General features: G+C 35.8%; 3 protein-coding genes across 7 annotated transcripts; all 3 read right to left on the bottom strand.

Moving 5' to 3' along the window:
* Window positions 1-380: 380 nt before the first annotated feature.
* Window positions 381-5,866, bottom strand: LOC140877529 (phosphatidate cytidylyltransferase 1-like). 2 transcript variants are annotated; one of them, XM_073281074.1, is made up of 12 exons: window positions 5,702-5,866; window positions 4,797-4,901; window positions 4,340-4,593; window positions 3,727-3,878; window positions 3,362-3,503; window positions 2,805-2,961; window positions 2,553-2,600; window positions 2,375-2,461; window positions 2,007-2,135; window positions 1,863-1,919; window positions 913-996; window positions 381-830 (listed from the first exon to the last, which is right to left on the bottom strand). In XM_073281074.1, exons 2-12 carry the CDS (start codon window positions 4,875-4,877, stop codon window positions 741-743), a joined length of 1,281 nt encoding a protein of 426 aa, XP_073137175.1. In that variant the 5' UTR covers window positions 4,878-4,901; window positions 5,702-5,866; the 3' UTR covers window positions 381-740. The 2 variants fall into 2 exon arrangements, with proteins under 2 accessions (XP_073137175.1, XP_073137168.1); XM_073281067.1 differs by having other exon boundaries at window positions 4,797-4,994.
* Window positions 5,867-7,420: 1,554 nt separating this feature from the next.
* LOC140885141 (pentatricopeptide repeat-containing protein At5g66631) lies at window positions 7,421-11,076 on the bottom strand. Of its 4 annotated transcripts, none has more exons than XR_012150822.1 (3): window positions 10,821-11,076; window positions 8,361-10,459; window positions 7,421-7,786 (listed from the first exon to the last, which is right to left on the bottom strand). XR_012150822.1 is itself a non-coding variant. In XM_073292091.1 (2 exons), exon 2 carries the CDS (start codon window positions 10,405-10,407, stop codon window positions 8,434-8,436), a length of 1,974 nt encoding a protein of 657 aa, XP_073148192.1. In that variant the 5' UTR covers window positions 10,408-10,459; window positions 10,868-11,076; the 3' UTR covers window positions 7,421-8,433. The 4 variants fall into 4 exon arrangements, 2 of the variants coding, with proteins under 2 accessions (XP_073148192.1, XP_073148179.1); XR_012150820.1 differs by having other exon boundaries at window positions 7,421-7,790; XM_073292091.1 differs by having other exon boundaries at window positions 7,421-10,459; window positions 10,868-11,076.
* A 1,004-nt stretch (window positions 11,077-12,080) lies between these two features.
* Window positions 12,081-13,964, bottom strand: LOC140874681 (small ribosomal subunit protein uS19-like). Its single transcript, XM_073278038.1, has 4 exons — window positions 13,833-13,964; window positions 13,607-13,752; window positions 12,983-13,040; window positions 12,081-12,635 (listed from the first exon to the last, which is right to left on the bottom strand). Exons 1-4 carry the CDS (start codon window positions 13,833-13,835, stop codon window positions 12,387-12,389), a joined length of 456 nt encoding a protein of 151 aa, XP_073134139.1. The 5' UTR covers window positions 13,836-13,964; the 3' UTR covers window positions 12,081-12,386.
* Window positions 13,965-14,191: the final 227 nt, after the last annotated feature.

The raw sequence follows: 14,191 nt of genomic DNA on the forward strand, positions 1-14,191 counted from the left end.
AAATAATATACTTGCGCAATAAGAAATGATGGTCTTCCAAATAATTAATTAAGTTGTATAGAATGTGAGATCAATAGATATATTTTTTAACGAAAAATATTGATTGAAACACCAAATATTTTCAATTTATTTAATCATCGTTCCTTCTTTTACTTTATCGTTTCGGGCATTCATGCTCCACATGAAGTAAATGGAGATCAAGGTAGATATAAGAATGCTCTTTGCACCTTTAAAACATGGAATTTCATAGTATCCTTCCATAGTTCCATATAGTTGATAAATTTATCCCAATCATTAAAAATTGTATCTAAACTTTAGAGCAATGAATTAATAGAATAGAGGGGAAGGGGTTAAGGGTAAAAAAAGTAACCGAAAACATGTACACATAAAATTTTCATTTTTGTCATTTGAAAGGATTAAATCCGTCCCCAACTGGATACATGAATGGATGACAAGATTTGAACACCTAATTATAAGCAAATCAACATTTTCTAAATCCTTACAATTATTTCTTTTTTCCCAAAAAATACATCTCATTTAAAAAGCGAGAATGTGGTATTTCTAGCTCACTCCCTCAGCTACATAACAGATGGCGAAAAAGAAAACAACACTTAAAAATACCTGCAGCATAGTATCAAAACTTATCATAATAAATAATGCAAAGGAAATAACAGAAAATGTACACGGCGAGCACAAGAAACAACACCACAAATTGCACTGGTTCAGTTTCTTCCTCGTATTCAGGATTCTCCATACTGCTTTTCCATGATGATCTGCCCAAGCTTTGTGTACAGAGCTTGCTGCTCCTCGAACGTAAGGTTCATCAATATCTACACCAAACCGAAAACATTTCACACAATCATAATGCATGGATAATTAGATTACATGATGAATGGTTGCTGATATTTTTACCTGGTCCATGATCATCTCAATCGATAGACTTTGAGACACAACAAATGAGTGGAGATAAATATATGCAAAGACAGCCATCACCATCTGCAAGTAGGTGAGAGTTAGCCATAGCACAACTGAAATTTGGTAAAATTCTACGATTCAGTGAATTGCAGGCGAGAAGAGAAAATAAATTGTTGAACTATTCTCATTTAGTAGCACCACTGTCCTACATCGGTTTCCAAGAAGGAACTGAAAATGTCACCAAAATGAGTTCTGCTAACAACTTGGGCTAATTATTTTTGTGAAGCAGGAAATAATGCACCAGTGATGCGGAGCCCAAATCTCAATTGCATGAGCGCATGGACTCGAGATGGGTTGTGATAAGAGCAACCTCATTTGTTTCCAAAGCAATACAATGACATGGCAAGAAGTGATAAAAATGCAGCACAACAAATCCTATTGCTGTACAGAGGTAACATATCAAGGAAAAGAGGAACAAGAAATTGCCATCCTCCTAAGTTACAGGCCGTTGAACTCTCCAGCCCATCATAAGAGATGACGTTGAAATATATTGCATCTAAAGGCAAAGAAACAGATGTATATGACTGGACTGGCTTCTAGTTACTAAAATTATTTTGCCCCCTCCTATCTCCTAAGATGGTCAAAATAAAAACACGAACACATAAAAGTTCCAGGCCAGGTAGAATGTGAGCATGTATAACTAGGCGTGAGAATAATCTGGTAGAAGACTTCATAAAAATATCGGGAAATAATGGATAAGGTTTCCAAGGGTGAATATATGATGTAAAAAAGATAGATCAAACTTAGGCTCTATGAATACATTCCCGTTAGTACAAAGGGCAAATAAATGTACGATGCAACAGTAAAAGCAAGCCTGCCTAGTGGTGAGGAATATACATACTAGCGTAAAGCAACCATCCGTTTTTGTAATAAAATCAGTAACTTACCTGGCAATCCATCCTATCTGTGATCCCACCATGGCCAGGAATGCTATCACCAAAATCCTGTGACGGAGAAAATATACATGTATAAAGGTAGGGTACATTACAAATTTTACAATTTAGAATGGAAATGTTCCACATTTATCAAACCTTGACTTTGAAAGCCCTTTTGAAGCCACTGGCAAAAAATCCACCAAATGGTGCTATAATTGATGCAAAAAGACCGAGACAAAGTGCATGCCACTGTACAGGAAAAATAGAAATCTCTCTCCAAGGAAACTGGAAAAAATTGAAGTGTGTAGCAGCTCATTATCATATCCACTTGTCAAATCCAAAATTGAAAGGATGGAACATATAGAAAACACAAAATGGTAAAAGATAGCTAACTGATTCATTTACAGGACACTGGCAACCAATTTACAAGAAGTTTGACATAAGCCATTTGTTAACTGCAAGAGGGGCGATTTACTATAGGCCACCAGATTTATGCAAAAGCCAAAAAGCAGATATAAACTTACCCATTCAGGAAACCAATCCGGTATAGTAAAATCTTCAGGTGTAAACAATGAACCAGAATCACAGTGAAGCCAGCCAGTTGATAAATCCTACGCAATTCAGTCAAAAGAAAGTTTAAACTTCTAGAAACTGATGGGTGAAGTTTGAAAATAAGAAGATCTGATGTAAGCCAGAAACAACCTTTCTAGGGCATGTCAACCACTGAAAGCGACCCAATAAGTTTGCAAGCTGAAAATAATTAAAATTTAAACACATTAATCACCCCAACATTTTAAAAAGGACAGGCCATGATTGAACTGGATAGCAAAATACTCCATAAAAGCTCCACCATTATATCAAAGATTTTCTACCACAACAAGGCCAAGATTCAAGCGCTATATCAAAGATTTTCCATCATCTCAATTGTCCACAAATAACTGGAGAATTACATACCACAAAAGCAGAGATCATGGTGGTAACAGATGCCCCAATGAAGCCTTCCCATGTTTTCTTTGGTGACAACTTGATCAAAGGAGTTTTCCCGAAGAAGAACCCAAAAAAGTAAGCAGCAATATCGTTTATAACAATAAGGGATGCTGGAAGAAGGAACCTGCATTGATGCCAAGTGTGTTCGAAACTCTTTATAAAAGTTAATTTAATCAGCGACATTGGGTCAAATCTATAATTAGTGTAGGGTATTTATAAGGCTCAGAATCTAAATATCTGAGCTACAAAAGAACTGACATCCTCAAGACATAAAAAAAATCAAGCATATGGAAATAAGTGTCTACTAAACGGTCATAAAACAAGAAGTTTCTGAAAGAATTCAGTTAGCTGAACAAGATAATTGAAATATATTAAAGTACATAATATGTGATCTGGCTCAAGTTGATCGGGGTCATCATAACAACACAACCCATTATGTCTAATAGAGAAAACCATCGATCAGTAATTACCATCCATGGGATTCAACTGTAAACAAGATTATATGAAAACCAAAACTGTGTTACCAGAAAATTCCTTCAAAAATATTTGCCACTGTAAAAGCTGACTGAGTGAAAACCACGATCAAAATCATGTGTGTCCAAGCATATTGGCCAAATTGATACTTGTACATCTTCTTCTTTAGAGTGAGAATGAACCACATGAAACCTGATGTCGCAAAAGAAGAAAATATTTAGTTTCATATTGACAGCAAATAAGCAAAAAACAAGTCTGTCATTACGACTGAAATGACACATAAGTTCTGAATAGTTACAAAACAACATTAATTTGATGGGCACACAATTAAAACATAATCTATTAGAAAAATAACTTAAAATTAAGATATATCAGATCATATAACAGTAGAGTGCAAGGTCAAGCTAGTACCAACCAGCAATATATAAAAAATAGCAGGTGACCATATGATACTTGACAAATTTGCTGACGAGCTTATACAAAACTTTGTCTGTAGTGACAGTATTCACAAGCCTTTGACTCAGGATCCGGCCATAAAAATATAGCATTGCAGTGAAGAAGAAGTACCTGAAAACAAAGGAATGTTAAAAACTGGGAAAATTCATAATATAACTGCATCAAAATCTTTGTTAATTGCAAACTAAAAGTCAAATGCAGTCTAAGAGGCAAATAAAAGTAAGGCAGCACAACAAAAATAGAGATATTGATTTAGACATGTGATGAAAGTGGAGCCAAGCACATTAAGTGTATTCAAGGTTATTAAAAACATGGGCACAAATAAGGTGCCTGAACTGGAAATGAAAGAATATACATCAAAACCTTCAGGATTTTATTCTATGATAAAAAGCTTATAAAAAATGAAACGTGGCCAATCCTTGTTGAACACATAAAGTTGAGAAAAATTAGCAAAATGCTGTCAATAATAACTCCAAGTTATGTCAAAAATGAAACTGCATAGTTTTAGTAACAAAATGATATCCAAAGGGAGAAAGAAAATCTTGAGGACAAAAAGATCTGGACCACCCCACCAATTTAAGATCCTGAAACCAGGAAGGCGCCTGTCTTCATGTGCTCTTCTGAGTAAATTGAACAGCTCCTTTGCCATAAATATTTGTATAACCACGACCATGGCCCAGATATAAAGGTGGCCCATGTAAATTACAAAGACAAATCCTCCAATCATCCAGACAGATGAGTATGTGCGGATTAGCATTGACTTGTACTTGTTATTATCATTAACAAGTAAATGGCTTCCATTTTCTTTATCAACTTCTGCAGGGACCTGAATTTTTAGAAAGGAAAAGAAAAGAAATAAGAAATTTGAAGTCACGTGTTTCAAATACAAAACCAAAAGCTGAAAATATTTTTTTATGTAAGTAATCTTATCAGATTCAGCAAGAGAAAAAAATAAATCAATCGGTTCTCTCACTATATCTATTTAATTCAGCACAGAGCATAAAACTGATTCCCGAGAAGATCACCAACCTCATTTGAACCTCTTCGCCGACGCCTTGCCGTAGACCCGCTAGTTGTTGATGGGCCACCAGAACCAGAATCCTTTTGCATCTTCTCTCTATGATTTGAACTCCACTAAATATTCACATAAATATATTGATCCAGGAAACCATATGAGAAATCAAAACCAACGACCGCAAAATTTAGCCCCACTAGAACTTTAAGAAGCTGTAATAAAATAACCAAAGTCATATGAGAACTTGGTCCTCACCCTTATTCTCTCACCTTAAACACTAGAATTTGTAAAATGAAACTACATAGCAAAGATTAACATGAAAAATAAGGAAAAATAGTAAACAATCGCATATATAAACATCTAGTGGCATTTATTCTGATGTTCCTTTTTCATATTTTTTGCTTTTCAGTTCTTAATTCTGAGCTTCTGTCCTATCCAAGCAACCATAAAGTCAAAAAAATATGTGAATTATTAGTTTAGGAACAGACACAAAAACTACAGGACGAGCTGAAAAAAGTCATAAGCTTCAAAACATGTACTTAGTTCAATATTAATTATGATACAATAACTATAATGTTTCCTATCGATTCTTGAAGTACCAAAAATGAATAACGGCAATCGAAGATTTTTTTTAAAAAACAAAACAACAACACTAATGAAACACATATTCTCGTACACATTCAAACATGAGGCCAATAAAGCATAGACATAAAATTATATTTTTCTTGACAGCAATCGTGTAGCAATTAAGAATTAAAACAGCTAAAAATTTGCATCTTGATAAGAAAAAAAATAAAGTTAAACCAAATCCACAATAAATAACAATTCACAAAACCTGTGACAAAGAAATTCACACCAGAGGCCAATAAGAATCGAGAAGCATGCATTTATACGCCCAAAAAAGCACAAGAAAACGTACCAAAAAAACAAACGAGAAGGAAGATACTCCAATATTAAGGCGAAATGAGTCAATGATAGAGAACAAGAGCGAGAGAGATCTGGCCGTTTCCTTCTAGTGTGTGGCGATTAAGTTCCAGTTGGTGTACTCATTGGTGCAATTTTGTGAAAGATTTGAGTTGAGAGGCCTAAGGGGAAATTAGGCAACACATTGGGGCCCAATCGCAATTGAATTTATCGCTTGGATTGAATTTTTGAAAAGAAAATTATAAATATCGGGGTTAAAGTGACAAGGATGGTAGCAATGCTTTCAGACGGCCCGGCCCGGCTTGCTATGACCCGCAGCCCATTTGGATTGAGTCGTTCAGGCCCGCCTCCAAACGGCCCGGCTTGCTATGACCCGCAGCCCATTTGGATTGAGTCGTTCAGGCCCGCCTCCAAACGGGCATAAAAACCCCCCTCCGCCCCGCAGCAGGTTGCTAGCTAGGCGCGTCAATCCGCTAAAATTTTTAAAAAATATCTATAAAAAAATTCAAAAATAAAATTAGTATTTCAGATTGAAAAAATATGTCAACATGTAAACAATAATAAATATTATAATCAAACAAATCATATAAAAATTTGATGTTAACTATTATATTTTGGATAAAAAAATCGCATTTTCAAATAATATGAATAATATAAATATATATTTAACAATAAAAAATAATAATGTAAGATATTAAAAATATTAAGAATACTAGTTTTAAACTTTTAAAATCACATTATTATTTAAAAATAATTATTTTTATGCCCATAATTTAAAAAAAATTTAATTTTTTTTTAAAAAAAAACTGGCGGATCGGTACACCCCGCCCCGTCTCAACCCACGGTTCGTTTAGGTTGGTCCGTTTAAGTTCGCCTCCCATTAAAACAAGGCAAAAACTCATATGAGACGGTCTCAAGGGTCATTTTTATGAGACGAATCTCTTGTATGGGTTATCCATTAAAAAGTATTACAATTTATGCCAAAAGTATTACTTATTATTATAAATATGGGTAGGACTGACCCGTTTTACGGATAAAACTGTCTCATACAAGTATTACTCTTAAAACAACAACCCAACCCACCCGACCCGTTTTGACAGCTCTTACCATTTACTCATGTGTTTCCTTTTTTCCCATTAAATGTGTATCGCAATCAACTTTAAGAGGGGTTTATTTGCATCCCATCTAGAGCAGGGCTTAGAATACATTATTGGAACCAATCATATTAGCGATACAAATCAATCCACCTTGTCGTTACAGTGAGATTTCGCGGAACATCTTTACCAAACTTCTTTTGTTTGTACCCTTTTCCCAACTACCTTCTACATAGATGTGATAGATAACTTTTAAAAAAAACAAATTTACATTATACATTATAATGATAGTGATATTGATATTGGATTGAGTGTGCTGCTAGTTTTACGGGAAAATTGCAAGATAGGATGATAGTTATTGGATGGTTGGGAAGACCTTTATAGCTGGAGAATCTAAGGTAAAAAGAGTGAAGGGCATAAAGTGGAAAAGGACAGAGTAGAGTGAGCACTGAGCATCTTAGCTTTTGAATAAATTGGATGCTCCTTGTTTGAAACTTTTAAATTCTAAATCTCAACCAAATTAGGAGTGACCCATTTCAGCAGGCAATCGTGAGAAATGAGCCAAGACTTGATCAATAAGATGCATTCTTGCTCACATATTAAAAAAAAAAAGACGTGTATAAGCATTAAGCACCATATATTTATACAAAACCATTTACAATTCAAAAATAGAAGAGAAGTAACATCCCAAGGAATGGGTCCAAGATCATCACCATCCAAGCTACCAGCAGCAAGGAAATCTCTCAGCCTCATCATACTACTCTTCGACCACCACACCTTCTTCAAGCTTGATCGACTTTTCATTTCTGAAGATAGGAAAACCACCAATTTTTTGGAGAGAAATGTATACTTTTTCGGTCAGCCCATACTACAAGAAAACCCTGTGTTTCATGATTTTGTGGACAATGCCTTCCAAGACCTCTCCGGGGAAAATCTTGAAGGTTATGCAGCTGAAGAGGATTGGAAATATGAGATCTCCAAAGTGCCTGCCTAACGATGAAATAACCAAGGTCATTAGATGCCTTCTTGACAGAAAAGTCATTCATGAGCTGAATTAGAATGACCCTTAGAAGAATCAATCAAACCTCTGGAATAATTTAATTCATGTTAAAACATGAGACACGAGCAACGAAAGATAATACGAACTAGTATTACTTATAGAGCTGGAAAACACCATAAAACCATAAAATAGTTTGTCCACGGCTAAAAACAAATATAAACCAACATATGACAAATAATACTATTTTCATTTATCCTCTCATTGTTATTGTGGGTCTTGACAAACATTATAGAAACCTAAATAATAATATTAACGGTATGATAAACAATTTTGTTGATTGTTCTCGAATCTAGACGCTAAAGAAATTTCTAAGAAAGTCGGAGTTACAAAACAAGATATAAATATTAAGTGGCAGAGATAAAATAATAATAATAATAATAATGATAGGCAGAGAAAAAATTTGGTGCTGCCCAACTCAAAGATTGTGGATTGATTCCTGTCATTTTTTAGAACCAGGAAATATGTCTCATGACATATAACATGCTTCGCACAAATGTTACCTTCATGTCCTGGTCTTGAAAAGTCCTTTTTTTTTTTTTTTCCTATCGTGAGATGCCACCAGGCTGTTGTGTCTCAAATTTTATCCTCATTTGCTGTAAAACAACAAGAATATATTTTGTGTACTCTCGTAAGATCTGCTGCACTAACAGTATACAAGTGCCCAGGCAAAGCTAGCGGAATACTGTCACCAATATCCTCGCTAACCTCTTCTACAGCAGCTGCCTCTCTGAGCTTTCCTTCCTTCCATAAACTCTTTACCAGCAATTCTTTGGAGGCAGCATCGGTCATAAATCCAGAATTCTTCATGTCCTCAAAAGCCCTCAAAGCAAGAGCAGCTCTTCCACATTTACAATAAGCACATATGAGAATCTTGAACATGTAAGCATCAGGCTCCAAGTCACTCTGTTGTACCATAACAAAAAGTCGTTGCACTGTTTTCATGTCTCCTTGAAGTGCATAATGATGCATCAACCCAGAAAAGGTCTGTAAATCTGTGAAAATCCCGTGCATAATCATCTCCTCAAGTATATCCATGGCTTCAGTGTTCATCTGACATTTCATCAATGTCCTCAAGAGAGATGAACAAAGAACCAGCTGACTGTTTTGTGACAAAGGACCACAAATGGTCTCAGCATTGTGAAAAATGCTTAAAGCAGCATCACCCTTTCTGGAAAACCCGTAGAAATCAATAACTAGTCTAATTGTGCTGACCGACAATCTCATATCCTCTTTTTTTATCTTAAACAAGAGTTGATCCACCAACTGGACGCATCCTTCGCGAGCCAACTTTGTAATCATCCTCGATATCGTATAAACATCATGAACATATCCAGGCTGATGAGTAACCCAACAGAAGAACAACCATGCTGTTTCAGGTGAATTAAAATTTCTGATTAACTTGCAGACTAATCGATTAGTCCACACAAAGTTAGCATCTTGCAATGCAGATACCTCATCAGGGCCCCATTGCTGCAAGGCACCTGCCAAAGCAGCTGGGTCCAACCATGGTTTCAAGTGAAACTCAGCCACGTCGTCCTGATTAACACTACCAGAACCCTCATCCTCATCATCAATATCATCCTCGTGACTAATTACTGAATAACCTATACTTTTAATCCTCTGATCTGGCATCATTTCCAGAAGTAATTCCTCCTTGTCATCAACAAAACCAAACTCCTTAATTTTCTGCAAAGACAATCGCATTGCTCGGCCAGGCAATATACCATCAGCTTGCATCTCATGAAGCAAAATCTTGGCAGTTTCTAACTGGTCAGTGTGAGCGAAAGCGTCCACTAAAGTAGAATACTGCTTTAAAGTACGCTTGATTCTTATCAGCGGCAGCATCTGAAAAATCTCAAGTGCTGAATCCAAATATCCGGACCTAACAAGGTGCTCTATAATAACCGTATATGTTCTGCAATTAGGAAGTGCCCCTTCCTCAATCATTCTAGACAACAGCTTCACAGCGTCAGAATCCAAACCCTTCTCAACAAAAAGCTTCATTACAAGATTATATGACTCAGTACAAGGATGCTTATCTAAGGTGACTCTCCACTTCTCCCAAACATTGATAACCTCGTCAAGATCACCTGCAGCCGCATACCATCTCATGCGATCCATGAAACTGACGGGAAACACATTAACGAACTTTCCTGAATTCATAGCATCAACCAATGCTCGAAGTTTACCTGTTTGGCCAGATTTTGCAAGAATCTTGGCCAATGCATGAAGGGTATGTTTCGTATGGGTGAAATGTGGAACTTTTCTAAGAGCCTCAATCAAAGACAGTGCAGACTCTGGCGAGGGAGCAGAACGGAGAGCATTGGCTACCACAAAAGAACCCACTCCAGGACAGCTTAAAAGGTTCACAAGAGAGCTGTCAGGTGAGTTTGAACGAAGACACAGCCTTATCGAATCAATTACCTTGGCCCTTTGGAGGTACAAATCTACCTTGTTCACATCCCGGGTAGTTCCAGAAAAATGGCATGCTTGCAAGGAAAATTTCTTGACAAATCTATTTATAATGTACAGGCTGTTAAAATTCATAACAGAGGTAACCAACTCAGGAGCAAGCTAACAGTTTTTCCTTCTCCTCTCCCTGAAAAAACAAAGAAAATAGATATTTACTGTGCCAGAGGAAATAAGAAAACTGAGCAAAAGTCATATTAAAGCTTTTTTAAATAGCAAAAAATAACAAAACACGAAAGAAATAGAAAAAATGGAGAATATAAAATAATAATAACTATTATTACTATAAAGACATATAAAGATGAAAAGATGAAGCCAAATCAAGTTAATATAGACCGGGGGAAAATGACATAAATAAAGATTCAATCTTGCTCGATTTCTGAAGCAATCACACAAAGGCAGCAGAAATTCATTTGTATTAACTGATGAAAACAAATTTTAGCACAACAAAACTGGAAATAGATACCAATACATGAAAATTTAAGACAGACCCAAAGATTTGATGCAACAAACTGGTTAAAGAAAGAAGGCATCTAACATCTTTGCAAGTCTCCTCTTTAAACCCTCGAAAAACCTGATGCTGCGTTGCGATTTTTTGACGTCTGCAAACCGCAAACCGCAAACCGCAAACAAAGATGGTATTGGTGGCTCTGTCTTTATTCCGAAAATGCCAATTTGTACCACTCTCACAGAAGTAGTTCTCAGAAATTATCTTTGGGGCAAATTGAAAAGTAAGATTTCTGTTGTTTCTTTCTGTATCTCATTTCGACTTTAAAAAAAAAACCTGTGTTTGAGAGAACAAAGTAATAAAAAGGTACTTTCCGAAATTGGTTTGAGAGAACAAAGTAATAAAAATGCATCTAATTATTTTTTTTTTGGATTTCAAAAAAAAAAAATGGTTTCAACAAAGTAATAAAAAGGCACTTTCCGAAATTGAAAAAAACAAATAATTGTTTGAGAGACATTTTATTTTTACTGATGGATGATATTTTATTTTTCTCTAAGCATGTTAATTTTTAAAACAACATTATTATATTATTTAAAATTAAAATGGGCAAATATATATATATATTAAAATATATAGAATCTGAATAAATTAAAAAAACTACATTTACATAAATGATGATGATGAATAATGATATAGATCATCATCCTTTAAAACAAAACTAAATACATCGTCATCTAATCTTTTCGTATTATTTAAACTAGTGTTCGGACACACGTGTTGCGTGCTTTTATAATATTTTTTAAATTCATGTTATATTAAAAAAAAAATCATTTAGTCATTTTAAAAAATAATAATTTCTTTCAACAAAATTTAGACGGTTTACTTGTAATCCATTGACGCTCGTTTTATCCTTCAGTTTTTTTCCTTGCTGCAATCATGAACCGAAAAATATTTTGTTTCAAACAAATTTAGTTAAATAAATAAATAAAACGAAAAGACATAGATAAACACCATTGAAAACGGTTGAAGAGTAAGTGGGTTAAGTTCGAAAAAGGTTGGAGAAGTTGAGAGTACTCAATGTGATAGCAGTTGTAAAAATTTCAAATTTATTTTTGACATACTAACATACTAATTTAGGAGGCCCTCAAGCTTAATAGAATAGAATTAATAGAAATAATAAAAAGATTAAATAGCAAAAAGTCGAAATGTCAATAGAGCGCAATAACGAATGCAAACACAGCCAAAAATTAGGAATCCTCCTGGAAAGACAGGAATTAAAAATGTAAAAGAATATGCAAAGAGATTATCGAATATTTTCTTAGACAGAAAAAAAATATTGAATTCAAAATCTTTTTCCACAATATCCGAGACCAGTTTTCCACTGAAAGAGAGGGGGGGAGGGGTAGTATTAAAAATGTGAAAGCAGATGTAGAAGTCACAATTCTCAACTAACACTCGAGTAGCATCAATAAAACACTGAAGAGAGACATAAATTCAGAACAAGTCATATCTCCCTCCACTGCATTGAGATTAGAATAATCAATTGAGAGGATGAGTAGGAAGAGTTGGCCCTGACATGACGTCTTCTTGATTTGAGGGCAGAAATCTTTTACTTGAGAGGAATAAACCTTGAAGAGTGTGTAGCACCAATACCAGGTCTTCCGTGCTTGACGGGCTTGTATGAGATCGAGAACTCAGCAAGATAGTGGCCAATCATTTCAGGTTTGATCTCAACTGGATTAAAGGTTTTGCCATTGTAGACACCAAGGACGCTTCCAATCATCTCAGGAACGATGATCATGTTTCGCAGGTGGGTTCTAACAAGAGTTGGTTTCTCACCTGGTGGGGCCTCACGTTTCTAAAACAGATATCATATGGACACATCAGTTTAACATGACCACAAGTGAGCGGAGAATGAATAGTAGGAAAACTACTTATTCCTATTCCAATTCCAATTTAGTCGAAAAAATCTACTAAAGTTTGAAAACTATTTATTCCAATTCCAGAAACTGCCAGAGAGTGATGTGAGTGAATAGAGTGGAAAACTTGTGTATAAACATGTCAGATTCACTCGCAAGACAAACAACTTGAGAGAAACAAGAACCTTGAGATAAGGATCTGGATATCAAAGCTTATGTATAAACATGCCAGATTCACTCACTAATGGGTGAACTAAAATGATGGATCCCAAATTGGAATACTTACAGCATTGCGCAGCTTCTTGATCAAAGCCATTGGCTTCCTCTTCAGACCCCTCTGGAACCTGCCATTTCATCATTTAGATAAGGATATCAAATCTTAAATGGCAAACAAAATGTTCTGAAACAAACATAACCAAAGTATCATTTCACAATACAAGCAGCCAACACGAGAGGTGATGAAGGAAACAATTTTTTTAAGGGCAACATACTGTTCAGGTCGAAATCATCCCTGACAAATCAAACGCAGCAACAGATTATGAAACGCCTTAAACGTAGTTAGTCTAACACTCTTCATGGTTACAACGTAAAAGAAGTCACAAAAGGGACCAGCTTACACGAACAACGCTAGATTTCATAAAACAATAACTAACACGATAAAAAAGACATGCGCAGCATAAAGCAGAAACACTAAATTGTAGTGTGGCACTAATGCACAAAGTCAAATAAAAAACGAGAAAAACACCAAACATCCATTGGCATCAACCACAACTCATACAGATGCGCTATCTGTTATACCGTACGATTCAAGTTCTTCAATTGAACAACAATTCACGGCAAAACATCTAATAGTAATAATGCAGAAAAGAAAACCCCAAAAGATGAGAAAATAAAGGGAAAAACGCAATACCTTCTTCTGGCACGAGCATTGAATAGCTTGACGAGCTCGTCGGTCGACATATCAAGGAGGGCATCCAGATCTACACCTCTGAAGCTAAACTTCTTGAACGTTCTCTTCTTGGGCTGCCCCGCCGCCACCTCTGTCTCGACGTCAGCCTGCACAACACACAACACGTACAAATAATTGACCAATTCACACACATTTCGAGTGCCCGTTAGTGTCGAAAATGGGTTACCATGATTGCTGCCGGAATCCGTGTGCTGCGGTTGAATTGAGAGGAAGCACTGCTGTACGCCGCTAGGGTTTAGGAAGCAGGAGTGGGGGTGAAAATGAATGGGTTGAAATGGATTAGTAGAGGGCGTTGTCTGTTGGTCCTGAGCCCAAAACGAAGAGGGCTAGAGGGCCCAATGTTTTGTCTCACGTCCAATTAAGTCCCAATCAAATATTGGCTTGCGGGAAATATTTGACATTTTCTTTTTTGACAAGAAAAATATTTGACATTTTCTTTTAGAAGGAGCATGCCCGGAACCTTTAGTTCTAAATTTGAGGCAAATGCCTCGGGCACCAAAATTTTAAAAAATTACTAGTATAATA

The sequence above is a fragment of the Henckelia pumila genome, chromosome 1 (genome assembly GCF_033568475.1).
Source record: "Henckelia pumila isolate YLH828 chromosome 1, ASM3356847v2, whole genome shotgun sequence".
Lineage (NCBI taxonomy): Eukaryota > Viridiplantae > Streptophyta > Magnoliopsida > Lamiales > Gesneriaceae > Henckelia > Henckelia pumila.

Coding starts and splice junctions, on each gene's coding strand:
- LOC140877529 (XM_073281074.1), bottom strand. CDS start 4,877: ATGCAAAAGGATTCTGGTTCTGGTGGCCCATCAACAACTAGCGGGTCT. Junction 4,594..4,796: donor GGCGAAGAGGTTCAAATGAG/GTTGGTGATCTT, acceptor CTAAAAATTCAG/GTCCCTGCAGAAGTTGATAA. Junction 2,462..2,552: donor GGTTGACATGCCCTAGAAAG/GTTGTTTCTGGC, acceptor TGAATTGCGTAG/GATTTATCAACTGGCTGGCT.
- LOC140885141 (XM_073292091.1), bottom strand. CDS start 10,407: ATGAATTTTAACAGCCTGTACATTATAAATAGATTTGTCAAGAAATTT.
- LOC140874681 (XM_073278038.1), bottom strand. Junction 13,041..13,606: donor AATGCTCGTGCCAGAAGAAG/GTATTGCGTTTT, acceptor ATGAAATGGCAG/GTTCCAGAGGGGTCTGAAGA. Junction 12,636..12,982: donor TCAAGAAGCTGCGCAATGCT/GTAAGTATTCCA, acceptor TATCTGTTTTAG/AAACGTGAGGCCCCACCAGG.